The 24,779-nt window shown below is 40.9% G+C and overlaps 1 protein-coding gene across 2 annotated transcripts in view; it reads right to left on the bottom strand.

The window, feature by feature from the left end:
- Pde4d (phosphodiesterase 4D) overlaps positions 1-24,779 on the bottom strand; it is a 798,677-nt gene that overhangs the window by 659,242 nt on the left and 114,656 nt on the right. Inside the window, exon 1 of one of the 2 annotated variants that reach the window (XM_032898911.1) lies at positions 2,096-2,946. The exons of the other annotated variant lie outside the window; for it this stretch is intronic. Coding sequence (XP_032754802.1) covers positions 2,096-2,361 — 266 coding nt within the window. The 5' untranslated portion in view covers positions 2,362-2,946. Of the gene's footprint in view, positions 1-2,095; positions 2,947-24,779 lie in introns of those variants that run through there. 2 annotated transcript variants of the gene reach the window in all.

Below are 24,779 nucleotides of genomic sequence, written 5' to 3' on the forward strand. Positions count from 1 at the left end.
GGTTTCAGTTCCTGAGGGAAACGCTTTCCTCCTAAGTTAATTAAGGATCGATAGCATGTATATCTCTTCCATTTCCCTGTTTTGTTTTGTTTTGTTTTTTAATGCCACCTGATCTGGCTGGGAGGGGATAGGCCAGAAAGGAATACTAGTAGAAACCATGTGCTTGGAGTTTTTCCAAACAGCACCAGGAAAGGAAGTGCAGTGAATTTCAGAAGAAAGCCTGTTTTCATGAGATTTCCTGCCTTCCTTATACCCAACGTGTCCAAATAGCTCCTATAACCTTCAGATGAACTCTAGGCTGCTTCACATAGTCTGAGATCAAGTGCTCAGTGAGGCCTACCCTGTCAGCCACACAGACAACCTTAGGGCATATAAATTCTAAAGGAGACAGAGGGTACCCAAAGGCTGGTCCTGTTTCTACGTGACCTTTAGCTAGCTTTCCTGCCTGGCATTCAGTACCCGGTCTTGAGCCAACCCCTTCCTTCCAAGCATCACAGTGTTTGTCCTGCCTCCCTCTCATTCACTGCTTACTGTTGACAGACTGTCCAAGGGCATCTTCCTCAGAGGAACTCATTTTCCAGATACGAATTTTTAACACTAAAAAATCCAGTCATCCCTTGTATGACTACTATGCGCAATGGAACTGAGTCTTTGCCATCTAGTTAGAATCTAGAAGACAATAGGGACCCCGTCGTAGTCAGACATTTAGCTATTTAAAAGTAACACTCTGGGGGTTGGGGGTTAGCGCAGTGGTAGAGCGCTTGCCTAGGAAGTGCAAGGCCCTGGGTTCGGTCCCCAGCTCCGAAAAAAAGAACCCAAAAAAAAGTAACCCTCTGGGGTTGGACGTGTCTTTGAGTGTGACAGGCCTTTGATCTGTGCTGTCACTGACTCTCGTGCATTATGTTAATGTATCCCTTGGTACAGCCATGCTCCTCAGAGCTGGGTTCCCTGTGCTTCTGACTGCATCCTTCCTGTGTCTTCTTTCTGTTTGCTTTGTTGTTTTTTTTTTTTTCAACTCAGACACACTGACTAAGTTAAGAAAACTCTGTAGAAAATAAGTCAGTTCCCCCATCTCACGCACTTCCTTTCTCTTTATTATGTAAAGTATATGTGACGTTATGTCATGCTTTACATGAATTTTTATCAAGATGTAGACGTAGTGAGTATATAACACCTAGGAGTGGCTAAAGTTAGCTTGCCCTACACCACAGACCTCAGACCAGGGACCTGCAGATACAAGACTTCAAACTGCTTATTCTTAGGCAGAAGAAACTCCATGGAAGCAGCTCAATGGCTTCAGTTCAGTATTTGATAATTTCAAGAGCAAGAAGATATTGAAAGTCCTCTAGAAAAAAAATAAATACATGGAAGCAAGTGCATAAAATAACCTCACCCATTTTAAAGATTATAAAATATTCATGAAGAAAATGTAAATGCAAAACATGCGAAGCATTCAAATTAAAAAAAACAAAACAAAACAAAAACAAAAAAACAAAAACAAAAACAAAAACAAGATCAGAGTATGGAGTGGTGTCTGCCACTTCCTGCAGGCTTCCTAATCCCTCTCCTCTTTCCTGAAAAGGCATGATGAAAATTATGAACACAGTGAAGCTGGAGGCAGTTTTAGGGGACGCATCTGTACACACCATTGTGATCATCGCTGTTTGTGTTGGTATCTACACACAGGAGACAGCTAAGTCTGAGAACCCTCCACTCCGTTCTGGTCTTCTCTAGTAAGCCAGTTAGGAGAAGCTGGCAAGGCTATCAGCTTAAGAAATCAAAGAAACGCCACTACTTAGGTATGGGAGTAAACCTACATTCTTTTTGGACATCTGGAATCCAGTTTTCTTGTAGGAACTTGCCATAGAGACTAAGCTCTTAGAACCACCCACCGCATCCACTCCTATTACCTATCTCTGGGATTCCTGCCCTGACTTGGGCATTGGTGGGACACACTATGGAGGTAGACTACTTCCGATAAATCACAGGAGTGGAATGAGGATCGTCCTCCCCACCCCCAAAGCTGCAGGAGGAGCAAAAATCACTGAACCGGTACGGCTAATGTTTCAGGGATCGGGATCGGTGCAGACCTTACCATGTATGTGCCACTGTGAAGCGACGCTGCTTGGGGATGTTGCTACTCAGAAGCATCCTGCGCAGGAGCCTGGGGGAATTCCTGGGAGAAATCACCGGGGAGAGCTTGGGAGAAACGGATTTCCTCGCTGTCTTTGACTTTTCGTGCTGCAACAGGTTTTCCCGCAGGGATTTCACAAGATCCTCATTGAGCCATGGGTTTGGAACATGCGGATTATCCACTTCAGGGACTGTAAGGGTGTCCGGGCTTGTCGTTTGCTGAGCCATTTTCCTGGTCAACTTTGTACAGTTGGCCCCAATCCAGGGCAACGTGGTTGCCTGGCCTGTTTCCAGTGAGTCCCTTGATCCGGAGTCTGAGGAATATCCAGGGAAACAGGTCGGATCCAGCTGCTGTTAGTTCATTCCGCCCCTGCCTCAGTCTCTCGGTGCAGGCTGCTGGGTGTAGACCAGGCGAGCACACTCCCCCGCTGAAGCCTGTTCAACGTCACCCTCCTCCCCCAGCCCCAGCCAAAGATCACTTGACGAGCTCGGGAGACAAGGGAACATGGAGGGAAGCCACCGCGCTAGCTTGGCTTTTGTCAGCCTGCAAAGCAGCCTGTTAAACTATTGGAACTAATGCGGCGCTGCTGCTCCAGTGACTTCTGCTTATGTACATAAAGAGTCCTGGGGGGAGGGCTTAACCATCAGATGCCTGCTACTCCTCTGGCCAGCCTTTCCGTTCGCTTATTCCTGAATGTAAAAGAAAGAAAAACTTGGAACTTGACCTTCTTCTCAGGCAGGCAGGCGTTATTTATCTCCCTGTGGTCTACATTCATGAAAGAAAATTGCTAGTGCTTTAGCTTCCTTCCTCTTTCTTTCTTTCTTTCTTCCTTCCTTTCTTTCTTTCTTTCTTTCTTTCTTTCTTTCTCTCTCTCTTTCTTTCTTTCTTTTTTCTTTTAATAAGGGAATAGTAAACATCTAGTAGCTAGACAAGGAGGAATGTTTCCTTGCTTCTAAAGTCAGTCTGATGTTATCCTATGAGACAAATCACAAGAGAATAACACAGACTCCCCCCTCCAGATACAAACCAAAGGTTTTAAAACGCTACACAGGAAGGGCACGAAGAGTGACTGTTGGGTTTTACAACCTTGTTAATTATGGTTCTTTCAAGGCACCAAGCAACACTATTCAGACCCACAAACGTGTTTGTAATCCCTTTGTAGTTAAACTCGCCTCCTCCTGCGAGGAACAGGTTATTTTCATAGAAATGGTTAAAAAAAAATTAAGGTTTCAATTGTTATATATGTTATGTTTACTTGATGTATTCAACCACAAGAGGGTAAAATAAACCAAGCATTTCATATTTTCTTTTAAAAGAATATTTTAATTTGTGAAAAATACAGCGTCAGTAAACTTATTTAGGGAACATTTGAAATGAAGAAAAGAAAGTATATTCTTACCGGAAGAGAGTAAATTAAAATGAAGAAAATGTTAATATGAGTAAGTAGGCAATAAAACCTGTTTTAAAAGAACAGGAACCTGGCACAGGGTTATCTCCAACTCCCTGGTGACTTTTGGAGGACCTCAGATTATTTTATACCTGAAAAAACAACTCTTTGAGGAGCTACAGAATACATCCAGCCCCTCCCCCCAAAGTGGAAGGACATTAAATAATTAGAGACAGTGTTTGGGCATGGGGGACTGTGAGAAGCTATGACATGAAAAGTTCTATAGTTTCTGCTAACTGTAAGTGTCCCCACACTTCTCCCCAGCCCTGCTGTACCTTAAAAGTTAAGTCTTTGCCTTTTGAATGTTAGAGATATGGAAAAGATGCTCTGAAGTTCTCTGCTCAGCAAAACCTAAGGCCAGCTACTTGATCCATCTCTGCCGATGGTATGCCTGTACCGATTCACTAGGACACATTCACCATGGTTTAATTTGAATGCCTCATGCAAAGACTAAAACGTGAAGAATTAAGTTTCTTTTTTTTTACTTAATTCATCCCTAAAAATCTGCTATCAGTATAAAAGGTTTTCATAATCTGCAACATTAAATGACAACATTCTTCAGTGAAATATAAAACATAACACACTTTAATCCTTCTTACATGTGCATGTGACTACAATAATTATTTTGAAAGTATAGGTACATACATGCATATGTATATATATGTATACATATTTATATTTATATAAAGTAAGCTGAGAAGCTAAAAATTACATTAAGAGTTAGATAAAATGGCTATATAGCTATACAGTGCTTGCCCTCAAGAAATTTATTTTGATTTCATTTTTAAAAGAAAACAATGCTTAGAAAACTACAGCAGAATGCTCAGAAAGCTGTTTGATCAATTACAGAAAAATACTCTAAGAATCATGTGCATGTGCGATGAAGAAAACCTTAAAGACACAAAAGCATGAGGTTAAAAAATTAATATAAAATCCATTATGGTCTATAACCCAGTAGATGGCCCTAAGCCTGTGTACACACTGTGTGCATATCAATGAAGAATAGCTTGACACTGCCCTTGGCCTCAGGAGTTTATATTCTAAGGACGGATAGGAAGGGTAACACATTTGACAGAAAAAGGACTAGACGAAAATACTTGGGCCAGGAGATATTTAAAGTCTAGTGCTAAGTAGATACTAAGTGACCAAATAAAGACATATTATCAAAAATCGTGGGCTCTTTTTGGCAAAAATCATTATGTTTAGGCTCATCTAGATCCTGATTCTTGCTTTCAGTGACCCCAGATGAGGCTGCTAAGAAATTCTTCACCTAAATGGCCCTCGATGGCCATGCTCATAAGGATAGGGCTCACTGCTGATTATTACGATTTAGTTAAACTGGAAGAGCAATAGTTTATTCAGATCTCACCAAGCCTTGTGGTTAGACACGGACCAAGCCTGGTGAAGGTGTTTGGCCAATCTCCCACTGCCCTGGGGCATGGTGGGGTTGGGGGTGTTTGGTTATTGTATAGTTGCAAGACTGAGGGTATCTTCAAAGATCCCCACATCGATGGCTGTCATTAGTTCCACCTCCTAGTTACCCCTACTCCTGCGAATTCTCCAAATGACATATTGCGTGCTGCTTTCTAGAAATAAAAACTTAATTCTGTTTTGAGAATTCTCTGCTAGTCCCTTGGAACTACTAAGACAATCCCACAGTGTAGTGAAATCACACTTGAAGATTGCTGCCTTAGGAGTAGCAAATTGTTTACTGATGAAGAGAAGTGAATGGGAAGAGCATTTGAATAAAACAATGGTGTTCTTTATAGTAAAGCTGGGGTCAAAGAGCTCTCTTCCAACAAGAGCAATCTGCAACCTATCCTTTAAAAATTAGCACTAGGGAAAATCTTAGACTCACTGTACCAGCCAAACAAGGCCTTAGATTTCAGCAGGTGGAAATTTGAGCATAGGTGAAATGCATGGATAACACCATGACTACCCATGCTTGGAACAGCAGATAGCATTCACTTTTCCCACATACCTCTTGGTAAATCTTCAAAAAAAAATTCTATATATTTGGGGTCCTTTCCAAAGTGCTCTAAAACATGCTACTTTGTTAATTATTTGTAAACTATAAAACAAAGAAGGCACGATTTATGAAGGTTCTGGGACAAATTAAGTGTGCCAGTATTCAGGTGAGCCCTGGGTTTCCCACAATTGAACGGAAACAATGATGTGGTCCAGTCAAAAGAATGGACAAATTAAAATGATTTATACTTGACTAAACAGCATTGTTTGCTTCTCCAGAGTTTGTTTTAATTAGGTAAATATGCATTGAAGTGAGACTGCATGCAGATTGCCCATGGGATGTACTCAATGGAAATAGAATGGGTGAGGCTATTCGAAATAATAGTTAAGAGTGTGTCGGCTCTGTTTGCAATGGAAAAGCCTGATATGAAGCCCAGCTGAGCTTCTGTGCTTTCTTTATTATTTTGGTATCTTAGTCCTTTATTTGGAAAGAAGGGTAGTGGTCATGTCTGCATAATAACGTGTGGGGAAAAATACAGCAAGGGTCCTGGGGATGGGGAATGACCTGGTTGGACAATACAAGTATGAGGACTTGTGCTCAGATGTATAGCACTCGCATTTTAAAAAAAGAAGAAGAAGAAGTAAATAAATGTCAAGTACGGTTGTGTGCACAGGCAATCCTAACACTGAGGAGGTAGAGACAGAAGGAGTCCCTTGCGCTCACTGGCCTGCTACTCTTGCAGAGCCAGGGTGCTCCAGGTTAAGGTTCAATGAGAGATCCTGATTCAAAGAATAAAGTGGAGAAAGATATAGGAGCACAACAAATACCAACTTCCAGCATCCATACAAGCACACACACACAGACACACACACACACACACAGACACACACACACACACACACACACACAGAGAGAGAGAGAGAGAGAGAGAGAGAGAGAGAGAGAGAGAGAGAGAGAGAGTAAGGAAGTATCTAGTACAGAATGAGCATTCTATAAGTAGTCCCTAAAACCAAAATTAACTTTTAGTAGATATCAGTCATGTACCTGGAATTTTGCATTTTATTTCACTTGATTCCTACAGTCACCCTAAGAGAACCACTATTATATGGCTAGGACCATAGGGCTGGAGGTCATAATCATTCGGCTGTGGTATACTTGGGATTTAAATCTGTACCTACCATGTACCAGCCTCTCATCTTGACTTTATGCCACACTGCGTTGATAGGAAAGCTGATCTGATATTGATAAAACTATGACTACTACTAGGGAGAATAATGGGCCCCTAAGTGCCCCAAATTTTTGTTCTAGTTAACAGCAGATCTGCCCTTGGCTGCACTCAGAACATTCACTGCAACGACCTGTGGCTCCTGCCAAGTCAGGGAGTTCTTGTGGACGCCGGGCAGCTGGAGGTGGAATTCCTGAGTGGTTTTTTTTTCCATCTATATACCTGTACTCCTTTAATGTGATGGCATTTTAATTGAAGCCCACAGTAGTTTTCCACTTTGCCAAACACCATCTTAAACTTTCACCACAGTTTACCACATTCGGGGTTCATGTCACTGAAAATTACGATGGCACAATTATAATGTCCCTGCCTCTAAAAGCATAGCAGAATTCTGTGGAATGGAGCTTTTAAAATCGTTCATCATTTAGGCTAGCTAGATAGATCTCTCTCTCTCTCTCTCTCTCTCTCTCTCTCTCTCCTCTCTCCTCTCTCCCTTTTTTTTCTTGTTGACTTCATTTGTATGGATATTTTGCAGGCATATATGTCTATGCCTTTTGAGGCCAGAAAAGGACATCAGATCTCTAGGAACTGGAGTTGCAGGCAATGGTCAGCCATCATGTGAGTGCTGGGAATGCACCCAGGCTCTCCAGAAGAGTAGCTAGTGCTCATCACAGCTGAAGGTTCCCCTCTAGCCTTTTTTTCTTTCTTTCTTGACAGTTTCAGACCTATGCACAACGAACTGTGAGTCTACTTACCTAACACCTTCCTTCGCCCCATTCCTTCCCTCTGAACTCCATATTCTTCCCAGCCATTTCCCCAGTGGCTTCACCATAATGACACTAAAAGTATCTATTTAAAAATGAGTGATATACACCATCCTATCAATGAAAAAATAAGTGTGAAATATCAAATTCACCATCAGAGCGATTTGTTTAACAGGATGAAAAGAGTATTGAAACGCTAAACAGATAGAGAACTATGAATAGGAAGCAGTGCTTGAGCCAAAAGCTAAAACATAGTACATGGAAAGGGTGACAACAGCCTAGACAGAGAAAGCAGTTTAAGGAGGAAAAGATGTTAGGTTTTTAGATTCTTTGCTAAATTTAAAAAGAAAGAAAGGAAGGAAGGAAGAAAGGAGGAAAGAAACAAAGAAACAAAGGAAAAGCACCTGTAGTTGAGTAGGTAACATATAGTGAGGTTTAAATGTGGCTAATCTGGCAGCAACCTATTTTATAATTTGGAAAATGATGATTTTTGAAGTCTGTTCAATGTGAATTTGTAAGAGAAAAACAGTTAATGAGGCACTAATTGTTCAGATTTGCTCATTGACTTTATGTAAGCACACAATGAAATAATGAAGTCAAATTGATTGGATATTTCTTAGTATACTCAATTATACATACCACTAATTAAGGCCCACCTAGTTAAGCATCAAAAATGTGCTACCATTTCCAGGTGTTTAGAACTCGTTGAGTAAGATGAATGCGTGTGCTCGCTTTGTTAGTTATATTTTTGCTATGCAGTGCAGTCCTGGTTCATTTTAATGAAATGATCAATCCCATTGAATGTTCCCAGATTAATCCAAGTATTAGAGAGCATTTCATCACCTTGTTTAAAAGTTAACATTGGATCGGACACTGTCTCAATAACATTAAAGTGGCATGGTTTCTGCATGTCTGAGGGAAAACAACAATGTAACTTAAATTAGTGTTTCTTCCTTTCCCCAGGGAAACATCTACTTAAACAAGGCTTCGAGAAACAGCCATTCCTAGTTGCTAAAACAAACTCCAGAATGACCCTTCTGAATACTACTCAGACCTCAAAAATGACAGTGGGTTTTGATGGCCCCGAAGTTTATCATATCATATTTTTATATCTGAAGGGTTTTTTTCCATCAGTAGAAGGAATAATGAAGCATTTTGAATTCAACTGTAGATTTCAAATGTCCAATATCCCATACCCAACACCCATTATCTGAAGAGTGTCAACCCTATCCTACAGAATCACTGAAGAGGACTGGGCATGAGTGCAGGAAACATTAGTACTCATCAGCACTGCCCTTCATCACTCAGTTGGACCAGCACTCCAGGGAAGCAGACACCATGGCTTACGTTCTGACGGTGATAAAGCTTATATAAAAAGAAAAGTTATTCTCTTCCTCAAGGTCATGCACATCAAGACATCATCACAAAATGTCCTAGAGTCAAACCTAAGAGTTCTAGTGGTTCCTTGTCGCGAGACACAGAAACTCCTGGGCCCACCATTAGAATCTTTGTTCTTAGTGACAGTGCATAAGAATAAGGAAGTGTTTATGTTTTTCCTCATGCCCTCATATTATAGTTGACTATGAAAATGAGCATAATCTATTATGTATCCTAAGGCCAGAGGAATATAATACAATCACATTGAAATCCACTAAAAACCCAACAGCAATAAGCCTGTTTTCTCATCTCTCCATCTCTCTTTGTCTACCACACATCCACCTCACAAAAAAAATAGTTTTTAGGATCTTTTTTAAAATTAGTGTAATGTAATTTGTAAACTTTCCATGATCCATAGATAACATTTACCAACATTTACCACAGTCATTCTTTTTGGGGGGTTCTGGTTCTTAAGAGATAGAATATTTCAGCACAAGTATCTATATTTAGTGACATATAATTGCAGTTAGAATTATTCAACATATGTAAATAATAATCTTAGAAAGAAGACCCATTTAAAGGATAGCAATTTCATACATAAGCATAGGGAGTGGTCTGGAATCCATTGTTTAGAGGGGACACTAACATAAGGCGTTGTCAAAGCAGGGAATTATTCCCAATTCCCCAATCTCACTGTGAGCGCCATTCAGTCTCTCAGCCTACATTTGCCAATCTAAGGTCCTATTACTTAGATTTTTTAAGCCTCAAAAATAAACAGTTTAGCTTGGTGTGGTGGTGCACAAGTTTAGTCCCAGCACTCAAGAGGCAGAGGTAGGTGGATCTCTGAGTTTGAAGTCAGTCTAGTCTATAAGGTGAGTTCCAGGACAGGGAAACCCAGAGAAAGCCTGTCTCAAAATAATAAAAATGAAACAAACAAATAAAATACAATGTAGTGTTCAGTGTATATATTCAATGAGTAAACTGTGTGACAAGTGTATTATGTCTCAATAGAGCTGTCTTAAAAAAAACATATTTACCAGAAAAAGATGCTTTCATATATAAGAACAAAAGCCTTAAATATTAGGTCCTTGCGTTTGGTTATAAGTTTCTAGAATGTGAGACTCAAAACACATTATCAACAGAAGCATGGCACTAGTACCTGGGGTTACTGTACACCACAGAGGTTGCTTTAAGAGCTATGTTCAGTGTTTAGGAAACACAAGATGGAAGACGGAACAGTACCATACAGTATGCAGGTGGCTTACCAATGTTATCATGGCCTCGAAACCTGTGAAAATTTCTTCCCTAACTAGATAAAAAAATTGTTCTGACATCTGAGTCACAGCTGAGGAGACAGAGTGGGAGAGCAATGCCTGAGTTAATTTAATATTTGGAATCAAAGTATTGTTTTACTTCTAAAATAGTAAAGCTACAGAGAGAGAGGTATATTCACGGTTACATAATATCAGATTTTCAGAACATCATGGGTTTAATTGGCCTTTTAGGCATTAAGAGACTCTAAACTTGCATTTCCTAAAGTATGTCCCACAGTAGGCTAGCTGTTTCTAACTTACATTGGACAAACACAAACAGCTTCTTCTGATTACACAGGCTGAACTACATTGAATGGCGGTCTGGGTACTTCCTTTGTTCTAGCTTCCTTTGGATTTGGTTATTACAATGCTCATTCTCTAAGCTATGTCCTCCCTACTCTTCAGTTATTTTCTATAGGTAAAAACTCTAACCTTCATAGAGGTTGTGAGAGGGGGCCTGAGAGCTAGAAGCCAGCAGAGTGGATAGCCTGCTATGCCATATACTAAGCCAATGAAAGACTATCTTGCATGAGAAGATACTGCTGGATAGAAGGCATATAAAGACAGCTTAAGGCCATAATAGTTATAATGTTTTTCCGACTTCAGAATCACCTGGAGACCATTATGCAGAATCGCTTTAGTGTAGCAGGCAAGAGAGATAAGATTCTAAATTTTCAGATTATTTAGGTGGTTCATAGACTGCCCACAGACCAAAAGCATTACTCACTATCTATACACAGGAGACTAAGTCAGGCTAAATAGTCAGTGATGTCTACACAATGAAAACAGTAACTTGGAGTTCATTGATGCTCTTTCTTTGCATTCGGCCATTTCTACAGTGTTTGATCATCTCCTGATATTCTAATTACTAAATACATTTAATTTAGCTCTGATATAAATATGAGATTGTCAACTTGGCAGGATCTAAACAAGTCTTTAGGCCTGCTTGTGTGTGAGTGTGTGAGTGTGTGTGCGTGAGTGCTTGCGTGCGTGCGTGCGTGTCTGTGTGCATGTGTGCGTGACTGTGTTTGTAAAGTAGGCCTGTGAGAAATATTCTAGATTAAGTTAATTTGGGGTATAAAGACTCATTTTAAGGAACACCTTTGCTGGCATGGCCATCATAGACCATAGAAATAGGGAGCTGAGCTGAACACTGACATTCACGGCTCTCAGCTTCTTCACTATGGACACAGAGACACCAATGACCAGCTGTCTCAATCTATTGTCGCTGTGACCCCTTTGCAACGATAGACTACAACCTTGACTGGTGAGCCAAAATGAGCCCTTGTCCCTTAAGTTGCATTGGTCAGAGAATTTCATCCCAGTGGCAGGAGTAATTATGAAGACAATATAATTACATGATAACCTCCTACACACGCATACCCTTTGTTATATTCTAAAAATATGATTCAGTTCATAAGAGGCAGTATTCAGCCTCATTGTGAGCTGGAGTATACACTCTTCCTTTGTAGTATGAACCACGGCAAAAGACAGTTACCAACAAGGCTCACCAGTCATTAAATTTCTATCAATTAATCAAGAAAGGATGCTGTGGAGGTTTTGCCAGTTGCTATCTATTGCAATGCTAAACACTGGCCCCCAAGTCTGGCTGCCCATCCAGGGTCAAGGAAACTCTTACATACAGCAATTGATGCTTAATGTTCCTTAATTTAAAACTATTGGTTGAGTGACGTTTCCTACAGACTACATCTGGGCAGAAGAGAGGTAGGCAAAGTTTGGGTTCCCAGGCTTGGGGTTAGAGGTAGGATCACAAGAGGGAAGAGAGAGGAGATGGAGAGAGGAGAAGGAGAATCATGAAACCATGGCTACAAGGACTGACCAACCGGCACTGAGGGCAGCCCAGATGTAATATGGCAAGTTATAATTCATGGTTATTGATTGGGAAGTAGATCCTAATAGGTTAAAGGGGCTGATATTTGCCCAGCTTTAGTGTTTTAAAGGTTTATTATAAATATAAAGGTTTTGTGTCTTTTATCTGGTAATTGAATGATGAAAGGCAGGGTAGAAACCCCCACTTAATATTAAATAATTTTCACAACAAGTGCTCCCGTCATGTTCCTAATACTCACTTTATGGTCAGTCTCTGGGTAGCTGTGTAAATGGGCACATGTTTTTCTTTCTAGTGATTTACAACAAGTTATCCTGACCTCAAAGTGCTCAAACGATTGCTAAAGTATGTGTAGCAATCTGACCTTCTTCTGAAATGATTGTCATGTTTTAGTAGCCCTGGAGACTAAGTGAAGTGCCACCTACACCAGGAAAGTACTGTGCCACAGAACTGGAGATACCAGTGTCTTTCTGAAATTAATATTGTAAGTCCTAACAAAGTAAATATAAATCACTTTATACTAAGCCTTCAAGAATATATATTTCAGGAAGCCTCACAACTATGACTTATAATCTTTAAGTATATGCAGTCAACCAGTAATTATTGAATCAGTAACAGGAGAAAGCAGTGTGCGGCAGAAAAGTGTGCTTGTCACCCCAGAGTGGAGCAGCTCTGGATATGCCTCAGTTGACCAGGATCCTGGACGTTACGTGCCTGGAAGAGAGTAAACTGCTCAGTAGGGAGGTCCTGAGGAAATGGCTGGGAACAACTTATTTTTGTATTAACTGTGTTTACTTTTAGTTAACAACATGAAGACAGTGAGCCCCAATCAACTAACACTAATCTATCAACTGAAAAATGGACAACACTTTCTAAATCCTACCAATGTATTCATCTTAAGATGTCTATGTAACATATACTTTATCTCTACCATGAGGAAATTTAAGTTTCCAGAAAAATCTACAGTTCCTATGGCACACTATTACACAACTTGGCCTTCCACGTAGGTAGCCTGGTTATTATTATCTCTCAGAATTTACTTCCATCTCCATTGTAGGGTTCCCCAGCCAAAATAAACTCAAATTAGCATAAAAATGAAATCAGGGTAGAAAGGAACTGAATTTTACATTTTAATCTGATTGCATTGCTCTAGACGTAGACGGGCTTATGAGGCCCGTGGCTACATTATCAGACAGTGAGTATCAGGCCATGTGCTGTCAGGAATAATTATGTGCTTATGAAGAAATGTTTTTGGAGTCTTCCATAAAAGCCATGGTGTCGTGTGTCATGATCCTTTGGCAACTTCGTTTTGTGCCACAGCAAAGATCTCCTTTGCTATTTTTAACTGACACGTGCTAGTTCAGACTGACCATCGGCCATTGGAAGGATGTTTTGATTTCCCGGGTTTCACTTTAAAACAGCAGCCTTGTAAGTCCTTGGTATATATTGTAGATTATTTTTTTTAAAGATCTATTTGTTTATGCATGTGAGTACACCATTGCTGTCTTCAGACACACCAGAAGAGGGCATCAGATCCTGTTGCAGATGGTTGTGAGCCACCATGCGGTTGCTAGGAATTGAACTCAGTGCTCCTAAGCACTGAGCCATCTCCCCAGACCCCAGTAATTTTTTTTGTAATAGACAGTTGGAAGTCAGGCTGTTAAGTGCCAGGATATCTGCATTTTTAAAATGTTCATAAAAGTTGTCAAATTTTTAATGACTTTGCAGACACTACCAATCACAGTGCTTATGTCCCCACATTTCTTTCTACTCCTCGGCCTCATCCATTTTCCTGTGCTCACTGCCAAAGCCCCTTTGTCCTTCAAGAACAGCCTCTATTTTTCTTAGCATAACGGGAATTAATGAAAGCATCAGGGGCCAACATTAAAGCTCCAGCTACATTTCCCTGCACTTCCAGGGCTGCGTTCAGTTTTAGCTCTTTAGCAATTTCACTTGACCAAGCATTTCCCTGCGGTGTCTCTAGTGTGATGGTATCTTCGCATTACAGAAGGCACTGGAGAAAGGAAAGGCATTAACTTTCTTCTTTCTGTAATGTTCAGGCACTATTCAGTAAATCATGCTTTAAATCACTCTTGCTGTAATAAAGATAGATTGTGCTGTGAGCCTTTAGCCTGGCCTACACACAGAAGTGTTCAAGTCTTTGTGCCTGACTAGAACTCTACCACTCTTTGTGTGTCTGTGTGTAAAGTGCTTTCCTTGAAAATAATCACCAGTTCCTAGGTGAGGCCTGAAATGGGAGGCTCACTGTATTGGCCTGAGAGAAGGCATACTTCTCCTTTATCCTCAGTAATTGTTTTACGTGATTAAAGAACTGTAATGAGCATAATAAAAAATGCCTTTCAGACATGTGTAAGTAGCATAGCCAAGATCCCCACTACATCTATGGCTGCATGGATACAGAAACCCAGTGACATCACTCTCTCAAGATAACCAGACACAGTCTTAGAACCTCATGACACCTACTGGACAGTGTATAAGCAGAGATTAAGAGTGATTCTCTGCTCTGTACATCTACAGAGGCACCGCCTGGGTCTGTCCTGGGGCTGGAGAGTCTCCCCCAGGATCCTGACCCTCAAACCAGAGACTTCTATTTAGACACTGGACCTGACCTTCAGCTAAGAAATGTCACACAGGCGAGGGCCTTGGGGAGATGGTCTTGGGAGCGTTATGCTAATTACATGCGTCTAACTTCTTTTCAAGACAAGGACAGTTGACCAGGAATCTTCTTGACTGCCTAGCTTGCCCTCAAGCCTGAGAAGAACCAAGTCTCTGGGAGTCAGCTTTGTTCTCTGAAAGAGCAGGGCAGGGAGGTGGCCACAGGGGGACATGAGCCAAAGCCATCATTGGAGAGAATGAGGTTCTCCGGGCTGCTTGTCATATGGGTTGGTGTTCATAAGAGAAAACCGAGATGACAAAGTAAATAGGTTGTTACTCCACTCTTTCTTCATTGGCCAAGGAAATTCTTTGTGGCACGGTCTTCAAACTCCAGAAAACCATTTCCTCCTCTTTTGTACTCTTTACAGCTCAATAGCTATTGAGATTAAATAGACAGTAATTTGCGTAATAAACACATTCCTGACACTTTTCTAAGTCTATGCAATCCACAAAACCAGGTGCAGTCTCTGACCTACTGTGGTGCATGGTGGTATCTTTGGTACAAAAGTTACCTGCACAATTTAAAGATGGCGACATAGCGATCTGACACCTGATAGTGGCACAACTGGCAAGCAGCCTCAGGATAGGCAAAGCATCAAGTGATAGGAAGTGACGAGTTCACAGTTATTTTGTGTGATCTCTGTTGAAAATTTACTAAACTGAGTGTGTATATAATTTAAATAACTGGTTGTCATACCAGCTTACTGAATTCCAGAACAGTTGAAAAGATGTGCTTGTTAGATCATTAGTAGTCAGTTTTAATACACCGTTGCCTACTGTGCATTGGGAAAGCCTCTAACTTCAAGAGCCTGCTCTCCTTCCTTCTCTTAAAGCTGTTGATCTGATTGATTCTTAGATGTTGCTTTAGAGTTTCTACATTTGTTTTTTTTGTTTGTTTGTTTGTTTTTTTATCTTCTATGCATTGCTGATTTATTTCTAAGAGCTCTGTTCCACTATTGAAGAGGGAATGGGTAGGTCTAGGGTCACGCCATAGGGCTTACTGAGTATTCAATACAAATATGGTTAAGTGAGAAATCCTCTGGAGAGACACGGCATATGCAGATGATAATAGGCTGTTAGGGTCTGGATTCATGTACTGTTTTTACGTGAAAACACTACAAGGACTTGAAGATAAGGAATCACACAGTCTTGAAACTGTGAAATGTTCATCACTTCAGACAGCGATAAAGCACAGGTTAGAGAGTCCCAAGAGCAACTTTCACATTCAAAGCCCAATCACCCAAAGTTTGGGGGATTTTTGGCATTTGAACTTGTAAAAGTTCCTTAGGCACTTGTGGACGCAGCTTGAGAGGAAGGATAATTGCAGGAATGATGTTCTAAGTGTGCAAGGGGTTCAACTTCCGCTCGCTTCTTTCAGGTTGACGCAAAAGAGAGAAAAGGTGAGTTGTGCAGGTCCCAACAGTAGGTTGTAAGGAAAGGCAACTAGAGCAGGCTGGAGCATGCACTGAAAGATCAGTATGGAGGGAACTGGAGTGTTCTTTTAATTAGCTTAACATTTGTTTAGCTAATTAGACTTAATGTTAGTATCTTAAAAAAATTTTGAGGTTACTACTAAGATAAAAGTGCTACAGTATTTGGAGAATCCAATTTTAAAGGAGTGAATCTTGCAAAAAAAATGCTTTAAGCTAGTCACCAGGAGAAAGGGCATTGCTGTCTTCTTTTAAAACACTGGCAAGTTAGAAATGATCTAGCAAACAGCCCCACCCATGCTCATACAACCAATCCCCACCACTGAACTCAAGGAGAAAGGCATTGAAAATAAGCAAGAGCATGGGGTGTGTTCTTTTAGCTTGGCTGCCTTGTCTGGCCTCAGTGGGAGAGGAAGCACCTAGTTTTGCAGAGGGTGAAGTACCAGGGGGGGGGTGAATACTCAGGGGACCCCCACCTGCTCAGAGAAGAAGGGGAGATAGGGTTGGGGGAAGGATTGTGGGAGGGGATAATGGGAAGGGGGACAGTGAGTGGGATGTAAAGTGAATAAGTAAAATAATTAAATTAAATTTAAAAAAGAAAGAAAGAAAATAAGAGAATAATTGGAAAGATGAAAGGGTTCAGGGAGGGGGAAGACAGAAGAGGTTAGTCAGGAGGATGTAACGATAATATACTATATGTATATATTTACATACATATGCAAATATATGTATGATATTATGTATTCATATTTGTGTACATATATACTCTATATAGTCATATTATATATACATATATATGTAGAATTGTAAAAATTAAAGAGAAAGCAAAGGAGTTTATAATAATTTTTATGGCACCCAATTCAAGTCTTCAGAGGGTAGCATTAAAAGGGAACTACTACTTGGGAATTTTTTGTTTGCCACAAAGGCATTCTGGTCTCTGAGTGGGCCACAAATTATTAATTTCCTACAGTCATATTTTCTTATTTAGTAAGCATAAAAGTTAATGAACGAGAGTACAGCAGGGACTGGCTGCTGTCCTCAAGTTTAAGTAAATGTAGCTTTCACTTGTGACTAGCGGATGATTCTTTATGGTAAAATCCTTACTAGAATACTCCTAAAGACCAGCCCTTCCTTCGCCCACTCAGCCATTCAGCCAACAAGCATTCACTGGACACTTAGTGACTTCCAGGAATGTATTGTATGCAAACGTCCAAACAACATAGGGCCACTGACATCTCAGACAGTGGTCCACCACACAGCAGTCAAGAGTAGCGAGCCAGTGCGAGCCACCTTCACCTCTTGGTATTATTTCAGAGGATGGATATGAGAGAGTACAATCACTATTTATACCCAGTCTGCAAGACAGGAGACTGTTTTAAGTGTTATCTTGAAACAGATTAGTTTGCAGTGGATTCTATGAGAAAGAATGGAAGCATCGTTAAATTTTGCTTCTTTTCTTAAACTTGATGTAGGCAATTTTTATTAGCTTTTAGGTGTAGGGTTTTGGGGATATAATAACTACATTTCTGTCACAGATACAAAATCACTGGACCTTCATATATGCATTTAAAAATGTTTTAATCCCATTCACAGCCAAAGGACACTGCCTAGCTTTGCAGTACTCCAGCCTTCTCTGTGGCAGAAAGTATGTGGTTTACTTGTGATGCAATTCCTGCACTGGTTGTCAATGACAACGGTTGTTTTCTTCATCAGGTTTTATGTGGTTGGTCAGGTTATGCCACAAGAATTGTACTCAGAGGAATTATGAGTCTGTTGAATGCCAGCTTTGAGCCGTGATTACAATGTGTGGTGGTAGGGAGGTGTCTCTCGATTTGCTTAAGAGAGAAAGGCAGACTTCCTGGGTACCCTGTGTGACCTTTGGGTTCTCTCTTCCTCTACCCCAGCCACTGGAAGATGGCCGTGTGTGTTCAGAACATTCTACTAATCAGTTCTTTTCTGTTGCTCTCTTGTTTCTGTGGCTTCAAGAAGCCTTGAATTGCAATCTCCTGGATGCCTGGATGCGTCACCGAGAACAACTTAAGTCAACTATCATTTTCAACAGATCCTGAACACGGATTTGGAAAGATCAGGTGTTATTGAAATGGGTTATAATACATTCAGGCTGGAATCCAGCTGCTTCCAGCTTGTCTCCTCCCTCTGCGGGTTAACAAGGGTTTCCAAAGCCATGGGCATTAAGAATCCTGAAACGGCTAATTAACAGAGCTCATCTCCATCATGTGAAGCCGCTGTGTTCCTGGCCACTGAGAAACCTCAACTTCCCCGGGCTATCAGGACGGAGAGGGAGTGCCTGGAACTGGGTTGTAACATTCTGCTCCCTGCCTGTGGCAGAAAATAACCTTCTGAACGGGCACTTTAGGTGAGAACAGTCCTTTCAACGGCAACAACAACAACAACAGAAAAGGTCTCATTGCCATGACTATGAAAAAGTAAATGAACATTTCCTCATGTTCAGACTGTGAGTCACAAGGAGCCAGTGAGTGGACCAAAGCCTGTGGCATTCCCTCAACATAGTCCAGAGAAACACAGGCTTGGTGAGAAAGAGAGCTAACATTGGGTCACAGTCTTCCAACAGGCCAACAAAACCCAAATAAAGAAGGATTGATCTCCTTTTCCAACATATTTTCCTACTTACCTGTATAAGCAAAGGTATAATCAAATCTACTTATTTTTTTTTTAAACTGGACACGTTGCGGCGAACTGCTCTGGTCTTACATAAATTTACACAAGTTATGTGCTTTAATAATAAAATCATTTATCATACACAGAAAAGTGTTTTCTGGTGCCTCTAGCTCAAACATCTGTCTTCCACGATCTTAACAAAGCTATCTTATGAAAACATACCACCCCCTTCTTGAATAGACTTGATTGTTTTTCTTGGTGGATAATATACATGTATTTTCCTGTGCTCCTTTTTCTACATCAATTACCAGACCCATGCCTGCAGAATTTCATCATAGGATCACAGATCAAATAGTGTGCCCTCGAGTTCTATAGCTGTAGAACTCCATTCCCAACAAGCCTTAAAGGATGTCAATCTTCTACCCAATCACTCGAATATTTTTGTTCATTCCTAAGATAATGCCTTAATGTTACTTGCACTAGAAATTATTTACCTCTTATACTTAGGACTACATTCTCTATCCCTTTGGAATGTACATCTTGCCATTCTTATCACGAGGAGAGGTTTGCGAGTTATCTTTTTCAAGCTTAGTGCTTATATTTTATAATATACAGAATGAAATGACAAAGGGCTTATATGGAAATGGACAAGTGGCTGGATCAATCGGTATAACCAGGTCACTGAACCGGATTATACCTTTACAATCTTTAATGTCTGCAGTTAATTTTACATAGTGTATTTTTTTAATAAGTGTGAAGTGATAAGAAAGAAATATACCAGTTATTAGTTAAAAGTTCATATTTGGTGACATAAGAATTACAAGTCCAATTTTAACTCATGCCTTACATGCACACCCTTTCTTCATACAGTCTACAAAAGCTACACTAATGGATGTATAAAAGCTGTGTGTATAGGTAGGTAACTTTCATTTAATGGTTAAGAACATTAAGATTTGCCTTCCAAACGCATCATGTCAAACCCAAAGCTTGGAATGATACTAACAGACAGAATTTGGATATGATCAAATTGTGACCACTGGAAGAAACGTAGGCTGGGTAAAAATGTATAACACTAGCAATACACAGTCTGACACTCACCTGTAACAACTAGCGACATAGAAAATCCAACATGCACAGCAATAGAAAAAAAAGAGAGCAAATGGAAGACCTTTCGGAAGGATCTGAGGACTTGTTTTTAAAAACAAGTCTTTAAAAATACTTCATGCTTGAATGTAAAAGAAGAAGAAGAAGAAGAAGAAGAAGAAGAAGAAGAAGAAGAAGAAGAAGAAGAAGAAGAAGAAGAAGAAGAAGAAGAAGATGATGATGACGACTCCGAATATTTAAAGAACAGGCTTTGAAAAGGTCTGGTGGACTAGCCATTCTCAGGTTTAGTGTTTTGTTCTAGAAAACACTCCCTGTGTGGAGGAATGAGCCAGGCAAATGGTGCTGGCCCTGTAATGGAAGTCTTAGCTGTCTGAAGGGAAAGGCCATTCTGCACAGAACATAGTAGGGGCTGAGATTTGAACATATTCCTGGGAATGATTTGGGAGGAGGACATGGGGAGAGCATGGAGCACAAAAGGTTGTGGCAATGAATAGAAGCTGGCACAGATGCAGGAAGAAGACGAGAAGTACATATGCTTACCGGAGCAGATACAGAATGGAAGCACAAAGTGCTGGGGAGAGGTGGGGAAAGGTAGTGACTGGGTAGTACCATGACCTCCTAAGCCTTGGGGAATCTGGCTTGGGATTGGTGGGAGAGCATCAGTCCCTCAAACCTGAACTTAGCACCTTGAGCTGTCTTTGGGAGCTCCCAGAAAAAGATAGATGGACAGCAATAGGAACCGCTTCAGCAATGTGGGGGCAAGCTTGTCAGAGTAGAGGTTGTATCCTTTGTTGCTTAGGGCTAGAGATGTAAGGTAAATTGTTCACTATTAGTAACTTATTATAAAGGTAAGGGAGAGGAAGGGTTACAAAGTTCATTTATTAGAAACTTAGTACAGGTAGTAAAATGAGTTTTATAAGGAGAAAATAAAAAAGATGAAATCTAAAATACAGCATAAATGTGTGCGAATACATGCAATGTTCATATAGTAATATATGTGTATGTTACATATTCATATGCATGTATATAACTTGTAAGCAAAAGTCCTGCTTCATGGAAGAGAGCCAATGTGCTCTGAAATCAAGACTTTTCTGACTCAGATAACAGTTTTCTTGATGGGAACAGAGGTGCTGATGGGAGGAAGGATACCAAAGTGGGATTCCTCATTCCAGGGAGACTGTCCCAGGGATGGGAGTGACAATTGTTTCACACAGTGACAATCATTTCCAGGGTGAAAATGAGCAGAAACCTTGTGCTTAGAAAGAGTAACCGATGGCACCGAGAAGCAAGTGAGTAGCTCATTTGTGAAGCCTGGTGTTCACCTGAGCCCCCGCCTGGTGGATCAGGCTGCCTGGGCAGGTAGGTGTTGGGTCATTCCGTGTACCCAGGAAGAAGCTATTGAATCACTGAGACAGCGTGAACTCTGTACTCTACTGTGTAAGTGATACGCTGAGCGTGGTCTGTGTTTCCTGTGCTCTGGCCTCTTCTGGATGGTGATAATTCTACTGGGAATTACTGCAGGTTTATTGGTTTCCTTGAAGTCAGATAGTGAACTTAATGAGCCATTATATTTTCACTTTTTTACAGGTGAAAACTCATTTTCAATATGAGTAAGAATCATACCTCTACGTATGCCTTTTTTTTTCTAGGAAAAAAAATGAATCCTCAATTTGATTCCATTAACCTTGTGTCTGTGGAAGTTTTCTCTTTAGTGGCTACCCCTGTGAGGTGAGAGTTTGGAATTGGTTTTCTTTTAGGAATAGAGTTTAGATTCAGGTTCAACTTCACAAAGAATCAGTTCCTATGCTCTGGCTGTATACCCAGAGCTGCAGGTCTCATTTGAAAAGAAAAAAAATGTGTGCCCTGAGCTAACATGAGATTCAGCATACTGTATGGTCAGTTCAAATGACGCAGCAGGAAGTGCTCTTTGGTGGGAGTAGGGAGAGGGGAAGGGAGAGGAAATGACATCATTCCTATCGGCTCTACTCCAGACCAGTGAGAGAGATGCTTGAAGCCCCACACAGTTTAAAAAGAACTGAAGAGCACTGTGTATATCAATGTTCTTCGAAGACGAAGACAAAGACACAGCAACTTACTAGGAACAGTCAGTAGGTTTAACCTAGAGCCCTGGGAACGAAAGCTTAAAATGCGCATTTTCAAAGACTCAGAACGAAATAATGGCGGGCACATTTTGAAATGTGACATTTTGGTCTCCGGAGGAAGAAGCCACTCCCCCACCCCACCCCACCCCCACTCTTAGTGATTGGCCCAGAGTTAAATTTGCCGTGGAATAGCTGAGGACTAAAATCTCGAATTTACCCATTTTGAAGTCTTCGGGATTGTGTAAAAATAAAACCTTAAGCAAGAAAATGACCTCAAAAATTGAAAAGAAAATCGGATAAGCCGTTTCCCCGGGAAAGAGAGATTACGGCGAAATCATTGTAGTGTGTATGGAAATTTCAAAGGGTGGCGGAATGTATTCCGATGTCCAAAGACAATTACAGGATGCTGACTAAAGCTGTTGAGCAGCTCACTCACCTCAGGACCTACGGAGCCATTGACGTTACTTTTTCTCGTTCCTCTTCCTCTCTTTGTCCTTATCTTTTTTTTTTTTTTTTAACCTTTCCTCCTCGGCCTTCTCCTGTCCTCTGTCTATTTGTCTTTTGACTGAGCCTAATATGAAATTCATGGTAGGAAGCTAATGAAGCGCCAAAGGAAATCCATCGCACATCATGAAAGGCTACACTTCATGTTAACCCTGGCAGGTATAACTTGCCACTTCCTCTTTTGACTTTGTTTTCATTTGATGCCATCTCGGATCTTCCGAGCTAACCCAGACTGAATATGGGGCATGGTTGGGGAAAATAAATATGTATTACCAAGACTCTGCAGAGGAAAATGTTCCCCAGCTCTGTGGAAGGAATACTTCTGGAATGCAGCCTCGGATTTGGGGCCCTTCATCCTGTTTATCAAAGAATGATCCACTGTGGCGTTTTGGAGGAAATAATGTCAAAAGAAGAATAGTGTCCAAGAGAATTCAAGCACGCCTCTTATTTTAAAAGTCTCCGTTAAATGGAGCTTAGCTCTTTGTAATGCACACACAGTCTAAATATGTTGTCCTTGGATGGAGAACACATCAATTATTAAAAGCCACAAGAAGAGACGTTCTACTTGATCTTAGCCAAAGGCTAAAAAGCAGTAACTATGATAGTGGGAGGGGAGTTCACAGTGTTCAGAGCAGCACAAAGCCACCTTAGAGAACCTGTAGGGGGAATTCTGGCTCCTGTCAGGAGATGGCATTGACCGCTTCCTTTAACCTCAGGATACTGTGTAGCAGAATGCAGACATTGTGTTGCTAAGCTTCTTAGAAACAGAGTAACTGGTGGCAAAGCCAAGAACAAGGCCCCTCCCCCTCTGCATATGCCTCAAAATATTCTTTTATACTATGAACATTATCTGCAGTACGCACCTTATTTATTCCTATACTATATTTTAGAGTTCCTTCTCAATTATTAACAGTCATAGGTTGATCCCAGCGAGTTATAAAATAAAATTTTCAAACGTAATAAGCACTTAAAAAAAAATCAAATTCCTGCCTCCGAGTTGAAAGCTTCAGGAAGGAGGGCTAGGCCCGGAAGACAGAGAATCATACAACTCGAATATAAGCATGATCTCTGCCACTTGTTCTTTAGAGGACCCCAGGCAACCCACTTAAGCCCCCAAGCCTCAACTCTCACATTTCCTTCCTACAAAGCAGGAATGGTCCTATTTGGAGAAGGTTTGAGTCTGTTGCCAGGGTGCAGTGTGTAAGTGACTAGGAATAGATAAGGTCATTAGGGTGGAGTGCCCATGACTGAGTCCCGGTAAGTCTATAAGTGGGTCTATAAGTGCCGTGAGAGGTGCCAGTCTACTGACATTCATATAGATGCTCACTCTTGTCTCGGGCCACCTTGGGACATGTAGGTCACTGTTGAACCGTGTTCCTTAATTTGGAATGAAAACTTGAACCAAAGTACACCTTCTTTCCTTTTATCAACTATGCTATCTTATGACAGAAAGCAGGCTAATGTAAAGGCTTATATTTGCTTCCCATGTGGTATGCAGACCAGTCAGAGAGCCAGTTGTCTGAGAAATGGCCCTGGGAATGGGGAGAAACATGGCTCCATAGCCAAAGTATACAGACATGTATACCAGGCATGGTATGTAGTTTCAAGACACAATGTCTAACTGTATGGAATCTGCCTCCTACAGATTCGTGAGGTCACAGATGATTATGTGAGAGAAGAAAGGACAAAAGCAAAACTAAAGAAACCTGCTAAGGTAGGTAAAGGATGGACTGTAGGTGGTGACCATTATTCCCATTAACTGACAAGTGAGATTCAGGCATGCTACCTGAAGTGTCAGGGGCCACATGAGTAGATGACAGCTGCCTCACAGTGCTGATGGGAAGACAGTTTTCCAATAGCCTGGGCTACACGCTGTGACCCTGACTGAACACATTAAAATAAAATCAGTTCGTTTATTTTTATTAGTTCTTACTCCAGGTACTTGAAACACTGGCCAAAGTGCCTTATGACATTATGGGGGACAGTTGAGAAGAGGGAGGGGATAAATGGGATCCAGGGTGGGCAGGCACATGTAGCAGGGAGCTAATATAATCAAAATAAATTATAAGTGTCACAATCATATACAATTAGTGTGCACTAGTAAAGACAAAGCCGTGCATACACACATGGTGCATAGGTGCCTTTCTGCATCATGAAGAAGAGCACAGAATGAAGGAAGAAAATAGGATCCATATTAGGGGACATGCACAGCTAACATATAACCAATGTGCATGATATATGGCGC

Source organism: Rattus rattus, chromosome 3 (assembly GCF_011064425.1).
Source record: "Rattus rattus isolate New Zealand chromosome 3, Rrattus_CSIRO_v1, whole genome shotgun sequence".
Taxonomy (NCBI): domain Eukaryota; kingdom Metazoa; phylum Chordata; class Mammalia; order Rodentia; family Muridae; genus Rattus; species Rattus rattus.